We start from the raw sequence: 18,025 nt of genomic DNA, 5'->3' as shown, positions 1-18,025 counted from the left end.
TTTGGTTGGAAAAGACCTTTAAGATTACTGGGTCCAGCCGTTATCCTAACACTGTTGCTAAACCATGTCCCTAAGAACCTCATCTATGGTTTAGTGCTAGAGTTAGGTTATTGATGGACTCAATGATCCTGAGGGTCTCTTCCAACTGAAATGATTCTATGATTCTATACGTCTTTCAAACACCTCCAGGGATGGTGACTCCACCACTTCCTGGGCAGCCTGTTCCAATGCCCGACAACCCCTTCATACCGCTACTTCCTCCAAACTGGAAACACTACAGGATTTTGGGGGTTTCTACAGCTGCTGCTTCTTCCATATTTTTGTGCTTCTAACTACTAGGACTATAACATCAGCATCACATTTTGATTAACCAAAATTAAGACAGAATTGCTTAAGTCTAATGATTTGCCTCGTGAGGGCAAAACCGGAAACAACAACAACAAAATCACAGTGACAGATGAAAAGGTTATTTCAGAGAATTCACAGTGCATATTTTAGGAAACCACAATTCTGCCTCTTAAGAGTGTGGTCTAATAGTTAGTAAATAGTGAAAAATTTAAGCGTTACACACTGCAGAATGACTTTTGTCCCATCTGGCAAATACCTCTGTTTAGAAGACTGATCATGGCCGAAATAATTACTCTATAAGTATTTTTTTTTTTCTATCATTAAATATCAATTTACTGGTTGGTTAAGGTTTATAGTTTAAATCAGGTAAGTGAAGAAAACCTGTTCATGAATTAACCGATCAAAATTTGTTTCTAACTTATGTAATGATTTTTTAAGGTTTGAAAATGATACCGCATGAGAGCTCTTAAAAAGAAAAATGAACAAACTTCATAATCACAATGAATTGTTTGTATATGAACCAGAACAGAATTTTAGATGGAAGAAAATCACACTATTAGTTTTCCTGAATTGCTATCAAAATTTTAGTTACCCAAGAAAGGGGACATTTATAATTAATACTTTTCCTCATTTTTCTAAGTAAAAAGTATTTGTCCTATATTTAATAAGCAGTTACCAAGTTTAAAAAGAATCACTGCTTTTACAAATAATATTCTCTAGCATATAATCAGTATGTTTACCTTACATTACTATACATACATCCACATTTACTTTACCATCCATTATGATGAAATAAATTTTATTAAAGACAAAAAGTGAAGATGAAAGGGGGTTCTGAGTTGTTTCACACCTTCTGGCTCTAGTTCGCCAATAAAAAGCATGTTTCAAACAGGACTCTGAAGCTGAGTTCATGTTACGTTACATTTGAAAATAAAAGTTACTGCCATTGTATAAAGGACTTCAAAAACCTTTAGACAACAATGCTTTGAGCAGTATGCAAGACAACTTCTCTCCTCCTTCCTGCTCCTTAAGCTACTCCTTCCCACCCTCCCTCTGCTCCCTTCCTTTCCACAACAAAAATGTGATTTCAGCAGCTGTATTTCATGGGCCAGCTTCCCTTTCAATGAGCCACCTTGCTTTCTCAGGCACACGCAAAGAAATACCAAGGCGTCTTCAAAGTACGCAGCGAACCAAGAAAGCGCAAACAGGACTTTGCAAACCTGAAGCTGCACACGTTATGCTCCATGATGGACATCTGCACAAATCCACTTGATCGTCTGCCCTCTCAATTTCTGTTTTCTCTACAAGGACTGAGTCTGGCACCGGGATTGTTAACACGTAGGTGGTGTGTTTTGGAGCAACAGGACATCAAAAAACTTTCCAGACACAGAGATGGCAGCGTGTCATAGACTGTAGCGCTCCCAGGTGGTTTGAAAAGCCAACAGATTGAAAGAAAATAATTTGGGATTTTGTGTCATATGATGTCAGAACATACAGATACCACACTGCTCCTCTGGGGACAAAACAGAAGACTTAAAGTTCCTTAACAATTTTTCCCTAAGTGGTGCAGATACTCTGATTATCCATCTTTGTTACTTGTCGGTTTAAAGACAGGTTGCTTGATTAATGATTTTACAGATAGGACATGTGTGTAAGCTAGAAAACAGCCCCTTATTCAACAGTAGCTGTGTTCATAATTTCTGTTGCAGTTTTGTCATGCATACCAGATCAGATTCTTTTGGCCTTTTGCTGGACAACAGAAATGATGAAGAAACTGTTCTTGTTTCCTTCAGCTGTAGAGAACAGGGATGCTATGGGGCTCCAGGCATCCAGCTCTGGAGGGTCTCTATTTTTCAGGTGACTTCCAGTGACCTTTACTACCTGAATTATTCCTACACAGCAGGTACTATGAAGAAACCCAGGACAGGGCTGAGAGAACACAAATCCAGTTGAAGGCACCCAATTTCATGCATCTCCTTTGACAAAGGCATATGATATGGGAAGTATCAGAAAGGTCTGATGGGCTGCAACAGTCGGTCACTAATCAACACAGCCAATTATCAGTGACAGTTTTATGCAAAAGATTACAATTTTTCAGCACAATTTCAACTTGGATCTGAAGGGTGTCCAAGAGATTATTTTTCTTCATCTTTCAATGTTCTTAAATTAGACAGAGCTAAGCAGTGGACGGGGGGGCACAGCAACAAATACACAAAACAGGGCACAATCCCTACATGCAATCCTATATATGGTAGAAATTATAAACCACACAAAAATGCTGACATGATAGAAGGCACCTCCTTCCTACTCTCTAATGGTAAGGAAGAAAATTTAAAAAAAGGTAATTCTGCTATTCCACTACCAAAGCTGGGAAAGCTGAAGCCTCACACATTGCCAGAATAAAAAACTGCTTGATATCATCAAGACACCAGCAGTTATTACTGCATATGGCACATTCAAAGCAGACGGACTTAGGAATGAATAAAGACTTTGGCACTGGTAAAGTTAATATCGAGAACAAGCGGCACGGCTGCAGATGGCGTGGGCTGACTGACAACTGGTGTTGGGAGGGCACTGTGGGAAGGATGGAGCTGCCTCTGAGTTGGTCAGCCTGTGTGTGACCTGTCTCTGTGAGAGCCTGAGCAGAATCCAATTTGGAGTCAGTCTTCTAGGAAAATCCCTAAAATAAGCAGTATTAAGTAATAAATCCTGAAGCTACACTAAGTGCACAAATTGCACTAATGCTCATATTTATTTACAGTCACGTGTGTAGCCTGTGTACATACCAACACACCGGACTGAGGTGCCACACTGGACAAAAGAAGCAGATCATGCCAACACAGGTTTTCTGACCTCAGACTGTAAGCGAGAATTTAGGGTTGACTATATCCACACTAGTAATTAAACCTTATGTCTAGGAGAGCACAAGGAAAGTCAGAAATATGCTTGGTTTCAAGAAGTGCTGCTGCTGAGAAAAAACCCAATAATATGTTTTCTCACACCAGGAGCTGAGTCTGTGGACAACACCAAAAAGAACTTTTTTTTCCAATTACTCCAACTAATACAAGGTTAGACACCTCAGAAGTTGGCTGAAAACTTTCTCCAAATTAGAATAACTGAAAAAGAACTTGAGGTTTGTCTTTTCCATGTATATCAGGTGAAATATAAAATCCATTTTCTCTGGCCAAGCTCACATCCCTTGTGTTTGCTTTCCTGAGAACTTAGATAATCAGGTTTTATTAGCCCGAATGGATAGCAACTGATTTAGGCCTTCACATTTAAGTATATCAGAAGTGGCGTATTTTATCAGGAAACAAAGACAGATGGAAAAACTGGTATAAAGTGCTGTCTGAGGGCAGGGTTCCCTTAAATCCTTAGTTTACTCCCTACACCGAGGAACTCAGTGAGCTGAAGTACAACCCTTCCAGCTAGGACGACTCATGCACAGACAGGCTGTTATTTCTTGTGAAAGGAATGGCAAAAAATTAAACTCTGGAACCTTTGAATAAACCTGAAAGTTGTTTGTTTGTTTGTTTCTTTCTTTCTTCTCTGCCCCCAGTAACAATGCCTTGAGCAAACTGTGTGTGGCCTGAAAACAGAATTGCACATTCTAGTTTTGTCTTTTTTTCTCCCCTTTCAAAAGCACCTAGTTCTGCTTGTCTACTCTTCTGCTCTAAAACTACCCCTGTCCCATGACAGTGTCTAAGCACGGAAAGTATCCCCACACCTTATTTCTGATCACTGCAACTGATTTTACGCAGTCATCTGAGTAACTGACATTTGAGTAACTAAAACTAAGACAATTGAACCCTTTCTTTATCAAAACAATGGACGGACATCACCAGACTGGGGATGTCTGATATCCCCCAATGGCGACTGATGTTCTGTAAAGGTCTTCAACTTCAGTGCTGTCTGTGGGCACATGTGTAAATTCAGTGGCTTTTCTGGGATTGCTAGAGCAGCCATCAACTTGCACATAGTGTGGACTGCACTCAAGAAAAAGGGTTTATAACAAAGAAACCATTTCACCAGCATTAGGGTGAAGTCAACCCACTCACATATGTAACACCAAATGGTGGTTACAACCTATAATTTTACCTATGCTACTAGTTAAAACTTAAATTTATGAAGTTTATAAAGACATATAATCAACTCATCACATCAACTCTTTTCTGGGTCTTTTCTTCTAAATGAAGGCCATCATACCTGGACCTTTATTTGTTTTGGTCTCTTCTACATTTGTAGAATTTTGCTTTGAAGTTCCTTTCCATAGACACAGTAAAGTTTGGGCATTTGATAACTAGCATGAAGAAACTGAAATATTAAAAAATGGAGTTGCATTCATCTTACAGGAAACTATATTTTAGAAAACTGTCCTAGAATTACAATAAATGTTTAATGAACATGGTTTGGTCTATTATATATAGACCAGACAGTTCAGTGCCAAAACAACACTAAATCACAATTTGCGAGTCCCTTATAGACCTAGAATTTGCTGAATATAAAGCATGTGAATACAGATATAATCACAATAGTTCAAAGTAAGTTAAAGTTAATCAAAGTAAGGTGTAAGATTTATCATTATAAACAAAACCAACGTACTGAAATCTAGATAAGTCAAATGGGGACACAACTAAATCAAATAAACTTTTCAAATTAAACACCATTTTTTGAAATTAAACTTGATATTTAACTGAAAGAAATATTAACTCAGAAGACAGGGAAAACAACCAGCCAATTTTATGATATTAATCTCAAAGAAATTTATGAAGGTCATTAAGGAAAAAATATGATTGATGGTCACACAATACTTCCCCCCTCCTCCCAGAGTTGCATAAATATCTTTGTAGTTAGTGATAAAGAACAATTCAGGTCTTGGCTTACGATCCATTTAACACTGTCAGACCACAAGGTCTGACCTCTGTCTTGGTCACAGATTCATATTTGTTACAAATATCACATCATGTACCAACATGACACTTAGAAAAAATGCGGATACTTGGAGAGTCATGTAAGAACATTGAAAAGGTCTGACAAGCAGGCCCTCATCCTCATTTCCATGAAGGAACAGTACCCTGGTAATTTAAAAGGGCATTAAAGATCAAGGAAAAGCAACTTTCAGGCCTAATGTTAATAAAACATTTGCCTTTGTGTCTTTCTACTACCTCTATTTCCAGCCAAATACGTCTCCCACAGTAATAATGAAAATTAGGTTAAGTTTTAAAAATACAGAAGCTCTGTAATGCCGCCAAATTAAACTATTCCACTGTATTTGTAACTCTCTTAACAGTCAGCAAGTTGGGCAGCTGACTTTATAATCTGCTAACCATGCTTTTCAGTATTTTAAGTCAGCTGCCCAACTTGTAGTCCAACGATATTTTTAACACATGTTGGGATTTTTTAGGTTTTGAGGTTTTTTAAATTTTTTTTTAAAAGCAGAGAAATTACTGGTGACCTACTGATAATATTCTTCCTTCACTATAAAGTAAAAGATCAGGATTTATCTGATGGCATGGGATGTTTTCTCCCAGAGCCAATGTAAAGAAAGCACTGCAGATGTTCCAAAACCCCACAGTAAGCCTGCGTACCAGCATTACACCCCTTCCCCTTTTTCACCTATTAAAGTTGACCCTGGACAGGTTCTGAGAGAAACGTCACCCGCTCCTGCTGAGCCAGAAAGACAGCAGCCTTCACAGTCAGGGGTTTCTTAGTGCACATAAGAACACGTATGCTTGTATCACAATTGTATTTCTAACTTTGTCTCACGTGCTCCATCAGCTACAAGACAGACACAACCCCGCCACTCCAAATAAGGTCCATCCAATGCCAGCACAGAAATGTTCTGCATAAAGCCATTACTGTTGTTGTGCAATATAAAAATGCACACAGGCAAAGACACAGCAACTTTTAAATCTTTTCATTGGCTCTATTGGTAGCACTTCAATCTTCAAGAAATGATGGAGGGGCAGGTAAGAGATGGGTGTATTTTCAGTGTCTTCTTTCTGTTAAGGTTACACTTCACCATTTCAAATAATGAATGCTTGTGAGAAAAAGGCTGTTGGAACAGATCAGTGACACGGCTGTTCCAAAGTTTCAAGTCTCTGCTCTAACACTCAAGGCCTGTAAACATGGCCAAGTCACTTAGCTGTTACATTCTCAGGTAGATCATGAAATGGAAGGAATAAATAGACTCAAGGGGTATTTAAGTATCAAATACTATTTCATAAAGTGTCTTGAAGGTGAAGAATTATGCAAGCACCATATTTACTACTATAATAAATAATCTCAGAATAAAGCAAGCCAGTTAGAAGATATGGAGGGAGGATACATAGAAAAAAACCCCAATAATCTTCCTTTAAACTTTTAGGAAAGAAGTTAGTAGGATTTAGTTTTATGTTTCAGGGCAGGGGACTTCATTCTAGATCCATTTTTTTTCCCCATTTGTGTTTTGGTTTTGTACATTAATACAACACTTAACATTCTTCTTTTCAAAGCCTGCAGATAGGCATCATTTTTCCAAGAGAAAGCACAGTGCCATAAATACTATTAATATAATTCAATGTCTTCTTTTTTTTGCCCGGTCCTTTTAACACTGTTTTCCAAAGCAGGACTGCGAGACACATCAACCTCTACTGATCAGTAAAGTAAGTTTGGAATTCATTTATTTTAAATACCTATCATTATTCTATTTTATTGGTCTGATGTCTTCTTTGAATGTATTAGTAGATAAGACAAACAGTCTGTCTGGATTTTTTAGCCAGCATAGCATGGCAGCAGTGGAGGGTGAGGGCAGAGGGGAAACCCACTGACCACGATTTAGGACAATCTTCTAGTTTTTTGTGTACAACCACTGAAATGAAACATTTCTAGCCACTCTGGACTGTGAGCAAATGCCCAAGTTATGGTAAATTCACTCAACTGAGGCCAAATAAGTCCCTTCCCATACATATGTAATTTTCCCTCACTTCCATGTGCTGATGAATCATTGCTGGATCCTCCTCTTTCCCAAAAACAGTGTGGAAAGAAGGAAAAGTAACTATGATCCACAGGACCAAAATTCCCCATTGCGGCAGAAGCGCGACAAGTCCTTTAGCGACACGGCCCGATTCCTCTGCTTCAGCCTCAGCACCGAGAGCAGAGAGGACACAGAAACAAAACACTCGGGCTACAACAGACTTGTGGCATTGTTCCTGACCACACTGCCAGTTAGACAAATCATAACATGCTGGAGTATGCTCTCTGAAAACCCTAAATGACATAGCAACCGTAAGAGCACACATTTTCGCAACAGCAGCTCACACAAACTGTGTATTTTTGGTCAAAGTCTAATTCAGAGCTGGGTTATTACTGAGGATAGCTGAGTTTGTAGTGCTGGCATGTTAATGGACTATTTCCTGATTAATCTGTTTGCATCAATGTACTATGTATTTATGGTTTGCATCTTCGCAATCTACTACACATCTCTTTTCAGAACATTTCGCAGCAGATGAACCCGTTTGATGATTATGACTGTGATACAACACACATATACCTTTTCACTTGATGTATACGAAGGAGAGAACACCAAATGTACTACTATCTTTAAGTCAATACTGCTTATCATTTCCCCCTTATCCGAAAATATATTGGTAATGCAGGTACGCATCTGGTTAGGTAAAAATCTCAGAAGCTTTAATGGAATGTGAAAATGCAGAGCAATTTCAGCATCAAGTCCCAGAATTTAAAACAAAGCGTTTTTCTTAGATTGGCTATACATTTTTAAAGATGTAATAGTTTAAACTGAAATCATGTTATGTAAATTTATTTCAAAAGGAATAAAGATACTAAAAATATTAAATATGTCTTTTCATACTCATCTTTATTAGCTGTTAAATATTTAGTTGTATGCTAATGGTAAACTATGATAAAACCATAAATTACTTCTGCTATACATGCCAGGGCTCTACAGCAAATGAAAATGTTAATCACTGAAACTCTCAGATCTTGCTAATAAAACTATATTTTCTAACTTGTCAGAAGTGATTGCATTCTTGGCTATTAATTGCAGAAAAATAAATACTTACTACTGCGCACAGTCAATCAGTTGATATTCGTTCGACCTCTCAAAGCACGCCTTTACACCTTCATCATCCCAGAGCTTTTTTGCATGTTCAAAGAATTCCTGAAAATTGAAAATGCAATAAATAAGAGAACATTTCCCAATCTTTTCAATCCCTAATCTATATGCGTTGCTCTCTCCCTCCAACTTTCACGCTTTATGCTTTTGCAGGATGATAGATTACACCTTTAAAGAAGAAAAGCAAAAAACATTTATTAGCAAAACTGCAGTAAAATATACTGAACATAAGGGTGCTGACACTTTCTAGTACATAACACGTAATGTAGACTATCTTCAATATACATACCAGTCCATATATAAAATTTAAGGTAGGTATGAATGTTACTTAGAAGCACACAAACTTAATTTTTAACTGAATTTATGCTTCTGTCATGGCAAAAGAATAAAAATGATTCAAAAAGCTGCTCAGATTATAAACATTAGTTTCCCAGAAAAAAAAAAAACAAAACAACAGTCTGTAACTTTAAAAAGATTGTGTAATTTTTCCTGAAAAACACAGCTTTCTGCTGCTCAGTATTTTCTCATGCAACACAATAATTTGGTTGCAAGACTTTGAGAGCTTTTGTTCAACACCGCTTCCTCCACACAGCTGCCTGGCACAACGTGCCTTTCCAACCTGCTATCCCAAGCATCCCCATCCAGAAATATCTGTCCGCAAGCTTATTTCAGAATGATTTGAAAGAGGAATCAAAGCTGAGTTGGTGACGGCAAAGCCATAGCTCTGTTGTATAGAAGGCACACACGCAGGGCAGTAGGCCCGACCCTGCCTGCCGGCTCCTCCAGCTGCTGCTCTGGAGCTCCACAGGCCCCAGTTTGTTTTCAAGCTGGGAGTCCATTTTATGGTATATCATTATTGGCAAGTCAAACTGTAACTGAGTTTTTCCAGCTAAAGCTTTCTAAAATCAAACAAAGAATGGTTAGACAAATAAATATTTCCTTCGTTATATGACTGAGTCTTTCCTCCCTCAAACCAAACTGTTGAAGCAGTATATCAACTTAAACACACGAGTTGTAATCTCTCTAACACCTCAACATGGCTGCTAAATCATCAAGAGTCCTTTGGTCAGTCATAAACTTGTGAAACCTAACAAATGGCTTTTCCACAGTTCAATTTGGCTCCGTGTAAATTGGCTGTAACACCACTATTCACTTCATAACACTGTCAAAATGTTGTGTAAACATCTGAATTCTGAAACTTTCTCAGTTGTTTGCCAGCCCCATCACACACCTCTTCAGAAATAAAAACTCCCCTCAAAAGACAAAGTTGGTAGTCAGAGATCTTGGCAGCACAGCGAGTTCACTTTTACCCTGGATGGGTTCCCCAGCCTTGCACGTCACCCTGTGAGGTGCCACAGAAGGTGACACTCTGCTCCTCAGCAACTGCTTCTGACCTCCTGGTGATGTTTTAGGGGAGAGGCAAAACACAAGACGAGATTATCAGAATAAACTAGTACTGAAAATTATTTAGTTAAGCTTTGAATATGGCAACGGAAGTCCTGAATAACCCCAGAAATGTGGTGGTTGTTTTTTTTTTTCCTTTCAACTATATTGTGCACAATGTAAAGACGGAGAAAAACCCCATTCTTTAAGAAGTTTTCGAAACTTCAGAGAAAAGCAGATGTTAGGCATGAAAAACCTTCACAGAAAGTCTTGGAAGAAGAGAGGAAGCGGTTAGAGATTGGCAGATGCTTATACTGCCCTTGGAACGTACTTCTTCACCATCCTGAGGATGTATTTATTTTGTCTTTGTTATTTTAACGACTTATGTAATGATTGTTTAAAACACTGCAGATCCACCTTTTGAAGTTACACTATGGCTATTAAAAACTCTCTGTTCCTACAGCAGAAGGAAAGCAAAAACAAGCTCAAGAAAGGGCAAGATATCAAACTAAATAAGTAGAAGGAGAAAGCGGACACACATAACAGAGAGCACGACTACAAGAAAAAGAAGCAATTGGAAAAGTCAAAATGATAAATATCAGAAAACACAGAACATTCCACAAACTTGAGGTTTATGCTCGATTATTGATATTTAGGGCATCAGCTGAATGCATGCCACCTGCCTGGAAGGCCATTTCTGAGGAGAACCTGTATCTAAAAATGAGCCCCATTCAGCCCCACACAGCCTATGGGAAGGGGATGGGAAGAGGAAGAAGATGACAGAATGAAAGCTTCCTTTCCTGCAAGGTGGGATGGACTGAGAGATGGTGGCAGATGCAAATAAATAAGTAAAAAAAAAAAAAAAAAAAAGCATAGCTGCAGCAGTTTCTAACTTCACTTCTGCTTTTACATCCTCTGTATGAGCTTTATTTACTCTTAAAAAACCCTTCTAGAAAAGAGGCAATCTTTTAAGCTCAACTTCTGAGACCCTACAAATACGTTGTAAACACACGGTTTCCATGTTATATGCTTCAAATATTTTTACCTGACCATTAAATTATCTCAAAGCAGTCTATTTAAAATTACTTCCAGACTTCTAGTCCAAAGCAAATCCTATAAAATGGAGCAAATATACTTACCTCATTAAAATGTACCGATCTACTGCAGAGGAGTACACTTGCCTGCAAATTGCCTCCCACACAGCTACCCGATCCTTCTTTCCCAGGTGACTAAAGCCTTCCAGAAAAATCCTCCTTCATTTCAAGACACTGAGTACCATGATCCGACTTTTCACACTTGTTTTTAACCCTTTTATCATCTGCTCTAAGTTCTTCAATATTTTTTTTCTCTTCAGCTGCTGGAGGCTCCCATTGCACACAGTCAAGCACACAGGAAGATCCTGCTTACATGTGCCAAACACGTCTGGATCCAAACCTACTCCCCATCACAGGACAATATCCAGTCACCACACCAGCCTTTGCAAATCCCTAGGCCTGACCAGCTTTCCAGCAACTGTTCCCCAGTCCCCAAGACTCATTCCTGTAGGCCCTTAGTGCCCATCACCTCTCCCTCCAACCATGACCACTTCGTTGGCACGCAGGTGCTGGGGAGCTAACGAAGGTGCTGGCTTTGGGCTAAACCCAACCTGCAGCACCTGCTCTTGGGGCTGCAGCATCCTTGGGGCAGTAGCGACATTTGGCAATGCCCATTGCAGGGTCATTCAAAGGATGGAGAGTTCAGATTTCCTCCAACTGACAGAAGAAGATGGGCTAAAACTTTTCAGTTCATGCTTCTGAGGGGCAGGGAACTGCATACAACACATTACCTTAGGTCAATACAACGCAAAAATGGTTTTAAGAGTAAGTTGTGACCTTAGCAGCTTACGTTTTGAGATGGCCAAACTAAGATTTTCTTCTGTTCAGAAGTTCTTAAAAGTCTCGAGTCAGGTCTTTTAAGAAACCTCAACTGGGTCAGAAGAAAACAAGGCCATGAAAATCACTGGGGCCATCTGATGCACCTGTTTTGCAAGCACATGCAGCTGACCGCTATCGATCAAAGTCAATGAAATCTACTAAAAATATTTAGTATACTGAAGAGAACCAGGAGTAATGTACTATGCCTGAAAGCAGAAAAACACCTTCATCGTGACATGTTTATGAAAATCAAACAAAACAGAGCTGTTTCATCCAAACTCTTCCTTAGAGACTGAGGTATACAAATCTTTGCACCTATTAATACACATATAAAACCACTCAAATATTTCTGATGTAGTATTTTAATTAGAGCATTAGAGAAGTACATGATGATGCCTCAGGTCTCATGAATTATATGCCTCGTGAATTACAGGTACTTTTTACTTTACACACATTAATCTACACCAGTTACCTAAGAATTTATAGTGATGATTAGACTGTACAATACCAAAGTTTTGATGTGATCAAAATGAAGTTGTGACACACAACATCTCAAATATTTACTAATACAAAATTATCCAAAAATCTTCCACTCTTCCTGAGACAATATAAAAAACTCAGCCCTGCATCCCTGAGCTTCCTTTTCAATAGCAGATAATTTTTGCTATATATATTTATGCTTTATGTATATGTGTATATATATATATATATATGTATTTATGCTACAGCATTGACACATCTTAAAATCATGGCATGACATAAACTAGTTATGATTTCTTTTTTTTTGTCCAAATAAAATCAGTTAAGATGTACATAACTGTAGAAACATCCTGAGCTGTTATCACTGATGTTAACAGTACTATATTTTTATTACGTTTTGAAAAAGGTCTTGTAGAAATATTTTTACCCACCTATTTCAAGGTAACATTTTTAGGTTGGAAAAAAAAAAAGGAGGGAATATATTTCTATACAAAACATTCCCAGAAACAAATACAGATAACAGATGCAGACACACTACAGCTAAGTCTCAAAACACTGTTTTTCAACTTTGTCCTACCATAAGTTACAGCATGTTCTTGAAATTTAATTTTACTTATTTTGGAAATAAATGTATTTATTGGAAGGTTACCTTAGAAACCTCCTCCCCCTTATAACTCCTATAAAAAATTTCCAAGTAGCTAAAAAATGGACTTGTTTCACTTTTCAGCTGCCTAAATTTGGAATAAATATTAGTGACGATTAAACAATGACATATCTTCACGAACAAATCTTTATGTATTTTGGAAACAGAACTTTTCCTCCAGTTGCTTTACAAACCACAAAAGTTCATGTTAGGTCAGGAACACAATTTTTATTCTATTAAGATTCCTTTCTGTCTTGCTTCCAGATGGAGCATACATTTAATAGCTATCCTGATGTCACCTTTGAGACTCCCAGAAACTGGGATGTGGAAGGCTCCACTACATTTTCTGTTCCACATATTTATTCTGTTAATGTATCGTAAACCTGAAAACAGCTGCTTAGATCAATGTGAAATAAGATCGATCTCCCTCAAGCCAAAATTCATGCTCCTCTCCTCCTGAAAATCAGGCCCAATTTCTCACCTAAATCACAGATTAAACCTGTCTGATTAGCCTGACAAGCATTTAAAGTGGCAAATGTTACACATTTTCATAGCTCTGCCACCGTGAGTGTGAAACGAAGTCGTCAATTCTATTCTGAATTTCAGTTACTACTTCTTCTCTCCCATACTTTAACCAAACAAAAAGTAAATAGTGCAATTCATTTAAAACACCTCCCAGACTTTAAGTGATGACTGCAGTGCAAGATGATCCACAGAATATATACAGGAAGGGAGACAGGTGTCCCCCTACCGAGCAGGGTGTACCCCACTCATACTTCCCCCCAGGGCAGAGAGTGTACAGGCATTCCCAGTCTCCCACGGTGAAATTAAAGTGTTGTGAAATAAAAGAATGACAGCTGATGGATAATACTGTAATACCATAAGGATGACACCCGGCGGAGGCAAATTAAGGCTGCATAAGCAAACTACTTTCAGGGTTTTCTAAACGTGATGTGCTTGACTCCGCAATCCAAACAACATCCTTTTAAGCATCCTTTTCTGCATACCACATCTGAGCTCAAAACGGAACTGGATCCATGAGCTTGCAGCCAAAGCCTCTGAACGCAGCAGCAGTGAGCAGTGGGATGCTACGCTGTGTGTTACAGGGGAAGACGGGCAGCAGCATGGCTTGGGAGAGATGACCAGGACTCCAGCATAGCACTTTCTCCGCTTCCCAAGAGCTCCGAGGAAGCCCTCTTCCTCTACTCACTGCAAACTCAGATTCCCAGATACTCAGATTCAGATTTGAGCAATTTAAATTTAAGAGTTCCATTCTTAGATCCATTAGGTTCTGTTTTTTTCTTGATATTAATTTTCCTGTTAATTGAAGGCCTGTGTATTTGGAATCTGAGTAAAACTTTCCCAACATTGCAGTTGTGACTGGATTTTGCTTGAAATTGAACTTTCTCTACAACTTAACTGTTAAGAATGAAGGGGAAAAAAAACCCCAAAAAACAACAGAGAAAACCTCTACGTTTCTAAACACACATGCTGATCAATGTAATCACTAGATAGCTACAAAATTGATCAAAGAACCAATGGCAGTTCAATATAATTCAACAGCTAAGATTTCTTCATATGTAGCAAAGAATAATTAACCTTCTTTTTAAGAATACTACAAATAACGTACAATAAAAGTGATAATGCAAACCTGCTGAGTGAATAAACTTGAGGGAATAATACCTGGAGCTTCAAGGTGAATTATGAGAATAAAAAAAAGGTACTTCTATGCTATGCAACAAATCAAGTAGGCAGCCTTTTATTGCTATTTTTTGTATAGTATTTCTCTTTCATTGCCTGGGCGTTTCTCTGGAATTCAAGACTCAGGGCCTTACAGAAAAAAAAGAAAAATCTAAAAAACTATTTAAATAATCTTGTATATAGAGGCGTTGCATAGAGCATCTTAATTTTAAGATTCTGACTTAAACTTGAATCTTAACTCAGTGTTTAACTGAGATGGTTATAAACTGATGTTACAAGAAGCCCAGAATGGAGAATGAGCAACAATGTGCCCCAGTGCCTCAAATTATTACTGGTTTGCTTGTGTCAAGTGCAGCAACTCATCTTCTATTAAAATTACTCTTGCCTCCCAAACATCTACTGAGTGCAACTGTAAGATGTAGGAATAGAAGTTTTTAATGGACTTAATGCAGAAATTATACAGTAAAGTACCAGGTAAGACAGCTAAGAGAGAAGGAAGCCTGCTCAGTTACCTCTTCCACAAACAGGTAGTCTCTTGATAATCAGACTCTTGTTTATGAGACAAAAGTGTCCCCTGTGGCTCAGCCAGCTCCTCTTCTTAATCCTTTATGAAATGCTCTGCCTAACAAGGGAGCTGTTTTGCTGTAGGTATACAAAATGCAGCTGCTCAAACTCCTAATGCCCACAACAAAGACAAGCAAATAGAGTTACAATTTAAAAACAAAAGCAGAATACATGACTTGAATTTTTCCAACGGCACTGGTGTCAAAACCTTCATTAGCACCCAAGCAAGGGTAGGGGAAACACTGAAACCACGTGTGAGCAAAGACCATGCTTAACAGTAGGGTTCAGATGTTCCTAAAACACCAGCACTTACAGGAGATTAATTATGTAGAAACCTTTAGGAAAAGTAGAATCTCCACCCCCTACAAGGTATTCTTGTTGTAATTTGTGGGTGTGCAATAATCAACGCAATTACTTTGCTAGTTAGTGACTCATTCTGATAGGCAAAGCAGCAGTTTGGCCTCTAACCCTCCCCCAAAACCTAACTGTGGATCTATCAAAGAGAGTTAGAGAATAATACATCCAGATCTACCTCCTCTCCCTGTTCATTTGACTTGTTTTGCCTTTTTTAGGCTGGAAGCAACAGCCCTGAAGCACGATCGGTTTGCACTAAGCACAACCTCAATTCATTAGAACCAAACATGGGAGGATGGTAAATACCACCTTCACAGAACACACCGGTCTTGTTGCATCTTGTGTTCCTAGAAAACAAAATTAGTTTATTAACTCCTAGGAGAATCTTATCCAACTTGGAAATGTAAGGAAAGAGGCTGGGGAAACAGACAGCATTTATAAAGGTATAAAAGCAGCATTTTCATATAGCTACCACATGCCACTGCATCTAGACAAAGTGTACAAGCTGTGGAGCTCGTTGACAATGTTCAAAAACCAGGAATGCAACCAGCACAGTACATTCTATGTCCCTTTCTTCAACTATTTTTGTGACTTGACTTTTAAGCTCTTACTCTACACTACATTTCCAAGAAGTGTGTACAGTTAAGGTATCAGCCTGAATGCCTCGGCAGTTCTATTTCTGCTTGCTAGAAACACGTTCCATCTGCCATTTTATCTTACAGAAATCAACAAGTTCACTATTGTAGACCACAGAACCCATCTACAAGGTTTGAGAAACATATTAATATATTTTTCAAACTCACATGTGTCAAACACAGAAGTCTGAAAGTTCTTTGGATCATACTAGCAAAGCCAAAATATCCATGATTTTGTGTTTTTGCAGTACTTTGGGGCCAGCACTGCAGATAAGATAGCCTTTGAAGACAAAAATGCATTATATGTCAAAGAGCAATTCCACGTTTTTTCTTCACTACTTATTAAATAGTGTTGGCTTTTTTTTTTCTGAGCTAAACAATGAAGTTTTTATCACACTTAAAACAAAAAGCTCTGATTCAATCTTCTAGTTCCCATTTTAATTGTGTATTTCAACTTTCAGTCTGCCATCATAAATTCCTGAATGCTGCTACCTGCCTGCTATTTAGAGGGAGCCATCAAGCTCTCTAGTAAGGGAAGCAGGAGAAATAATTTAAGCAAATTACTTAGTGCCCAAAACCCGTGTTGTGCCCAGGATGCAAAGCTCACACACATTCTTCTCCTCCAAGGTATTTTGTTTTTGTCAATGTTAGAACCTCTCCCTGAGTGCACAGAAAGCTCTTCATTAAAAAAAAAAACCCACAAAACCACAATGTACTTACAGATGTGTTACACAGTTGGTGAGTATGGACAAATCACTCTGCAATCCCCAATGAAGGGACTGTCATGGAAGCGAGAAGTACTGCTATAAGACATATATTATATAATGGTAAACTCCACACACTTCACAGAAGGAAAGATGATAAAGATTTTTTTTTAACACAAGCCAATAATAGCAACTTACATGCTGCAACATGCCCCTACGGTTTTAAATCTTGAGTAGTATTGTATCTGATCACATTTATTAGCTGTACAGTAAGGCAGTTGTCTTTTCCATGCCACAACGCACTTGGGCACAAATCTATAGAAAAAATTGGGATCCTCTGGTGGATTGTTATTTCATTGAGCGGTGAAAACCACGTAGTTAATTCCTGCCTGCTGTTTTGAAGATATAAAGCTACATGTGCACTTTGTCACCTTTCAACGATAAGAACCTCACCGCTATGCAAGTTACTCCTGGGGTGCTCTCAGCCCTTCTTACAAGCCTACCTCAGTTTTCATAACTTGGATGGTGGGGATAACCCCAATGAAGTCGGAATGGTGGGGTACAAAGCTGAGGGCTGAGGCTCTCCTGGCTCCCCAGGCAGCTTCTCCTGTCCCTGCCCATAAGGAAGCCCTGCTGCTTCTGTAAATACAGTTCTATAGCGAAGACAACCACCGAGCGAGCTGAAAAAACACAAGCCTGCAGCTTATAATTCTTCCAGTTTGAGAAGTTTCTACTGCTCACAGCTTCGACTGTTTTCCTTAAACCAGTTTTGAAGGTCATACATCAAGGAACTATTTCATGGTCTAGTATGCACTTCATTATTTGTAAGTGATTTCCTAGCAGACAAGTGGTTTGCAAGGACCAAGAACTCTCATTTCCTTTTATAGATTTGATTCGGAAATAAATGCTGGCAACACCATGTGACTAACAGGCAGAATCCACAACTTAAGCAACTCTCGCAATTAAATCCAAAAGCAAAGGAAGAGTCAGCCTGCTGCTGCCAGATCTCTTTAGCCTCCTACTCCTCTGCACAAGTTTTATCTAAATTCTTCAACTTTATCTGTCCTCTTTGTCACTTTCTCCTGTCCTCATCCACACGCAAAAGACAGACTAGCTTCAAGACAGGAACTCATTCATTCTGAAATATTTAAAACAGTAGGAAAAGGAAATACAAGTTTTTCTCT

General features: G+C 38.5%; 1 protein-coding gene across 2 annotated transcripts in view; it reads right to left on the bottom strand.

Annotated features, from left to right (window-relative positions):
* GNAL (G protein subunit alpha L) overlaps positions 1-18,025 on the bottom strand; it is a 194,910-nt gene that overhangs the window by 53,108 nt on the left and 123,777 nt on the right. For both annotated transcript variants that reach the window (XM_082044917.1, XM_082044918.1), the window contains exon 5: positions 8,412-8,509. In XM_082044917.1, the coding sequence (XP_081901043.1) occupies positions 8,412-8,509 (98 nt within the window). The remainder of the gene's footprint in view (positions 1-8,411; positions 8,510-18,025) is intronic.

Source organism: Streptopelia decaocto, assembly GCF_964273445.1.
Source record: "Streptopelia decaocto genome assembly, chromosome: 2".
NCBI classification, from domain to species: Eukaryota; Metazoa; Chordata; class Aves; order Columbiformes; family Columbidae; genus Streptopelia; species Streptopelia decaocto.
This window is presented reverse-complemented; position numbering and strand designations above follow the sequence as displayed.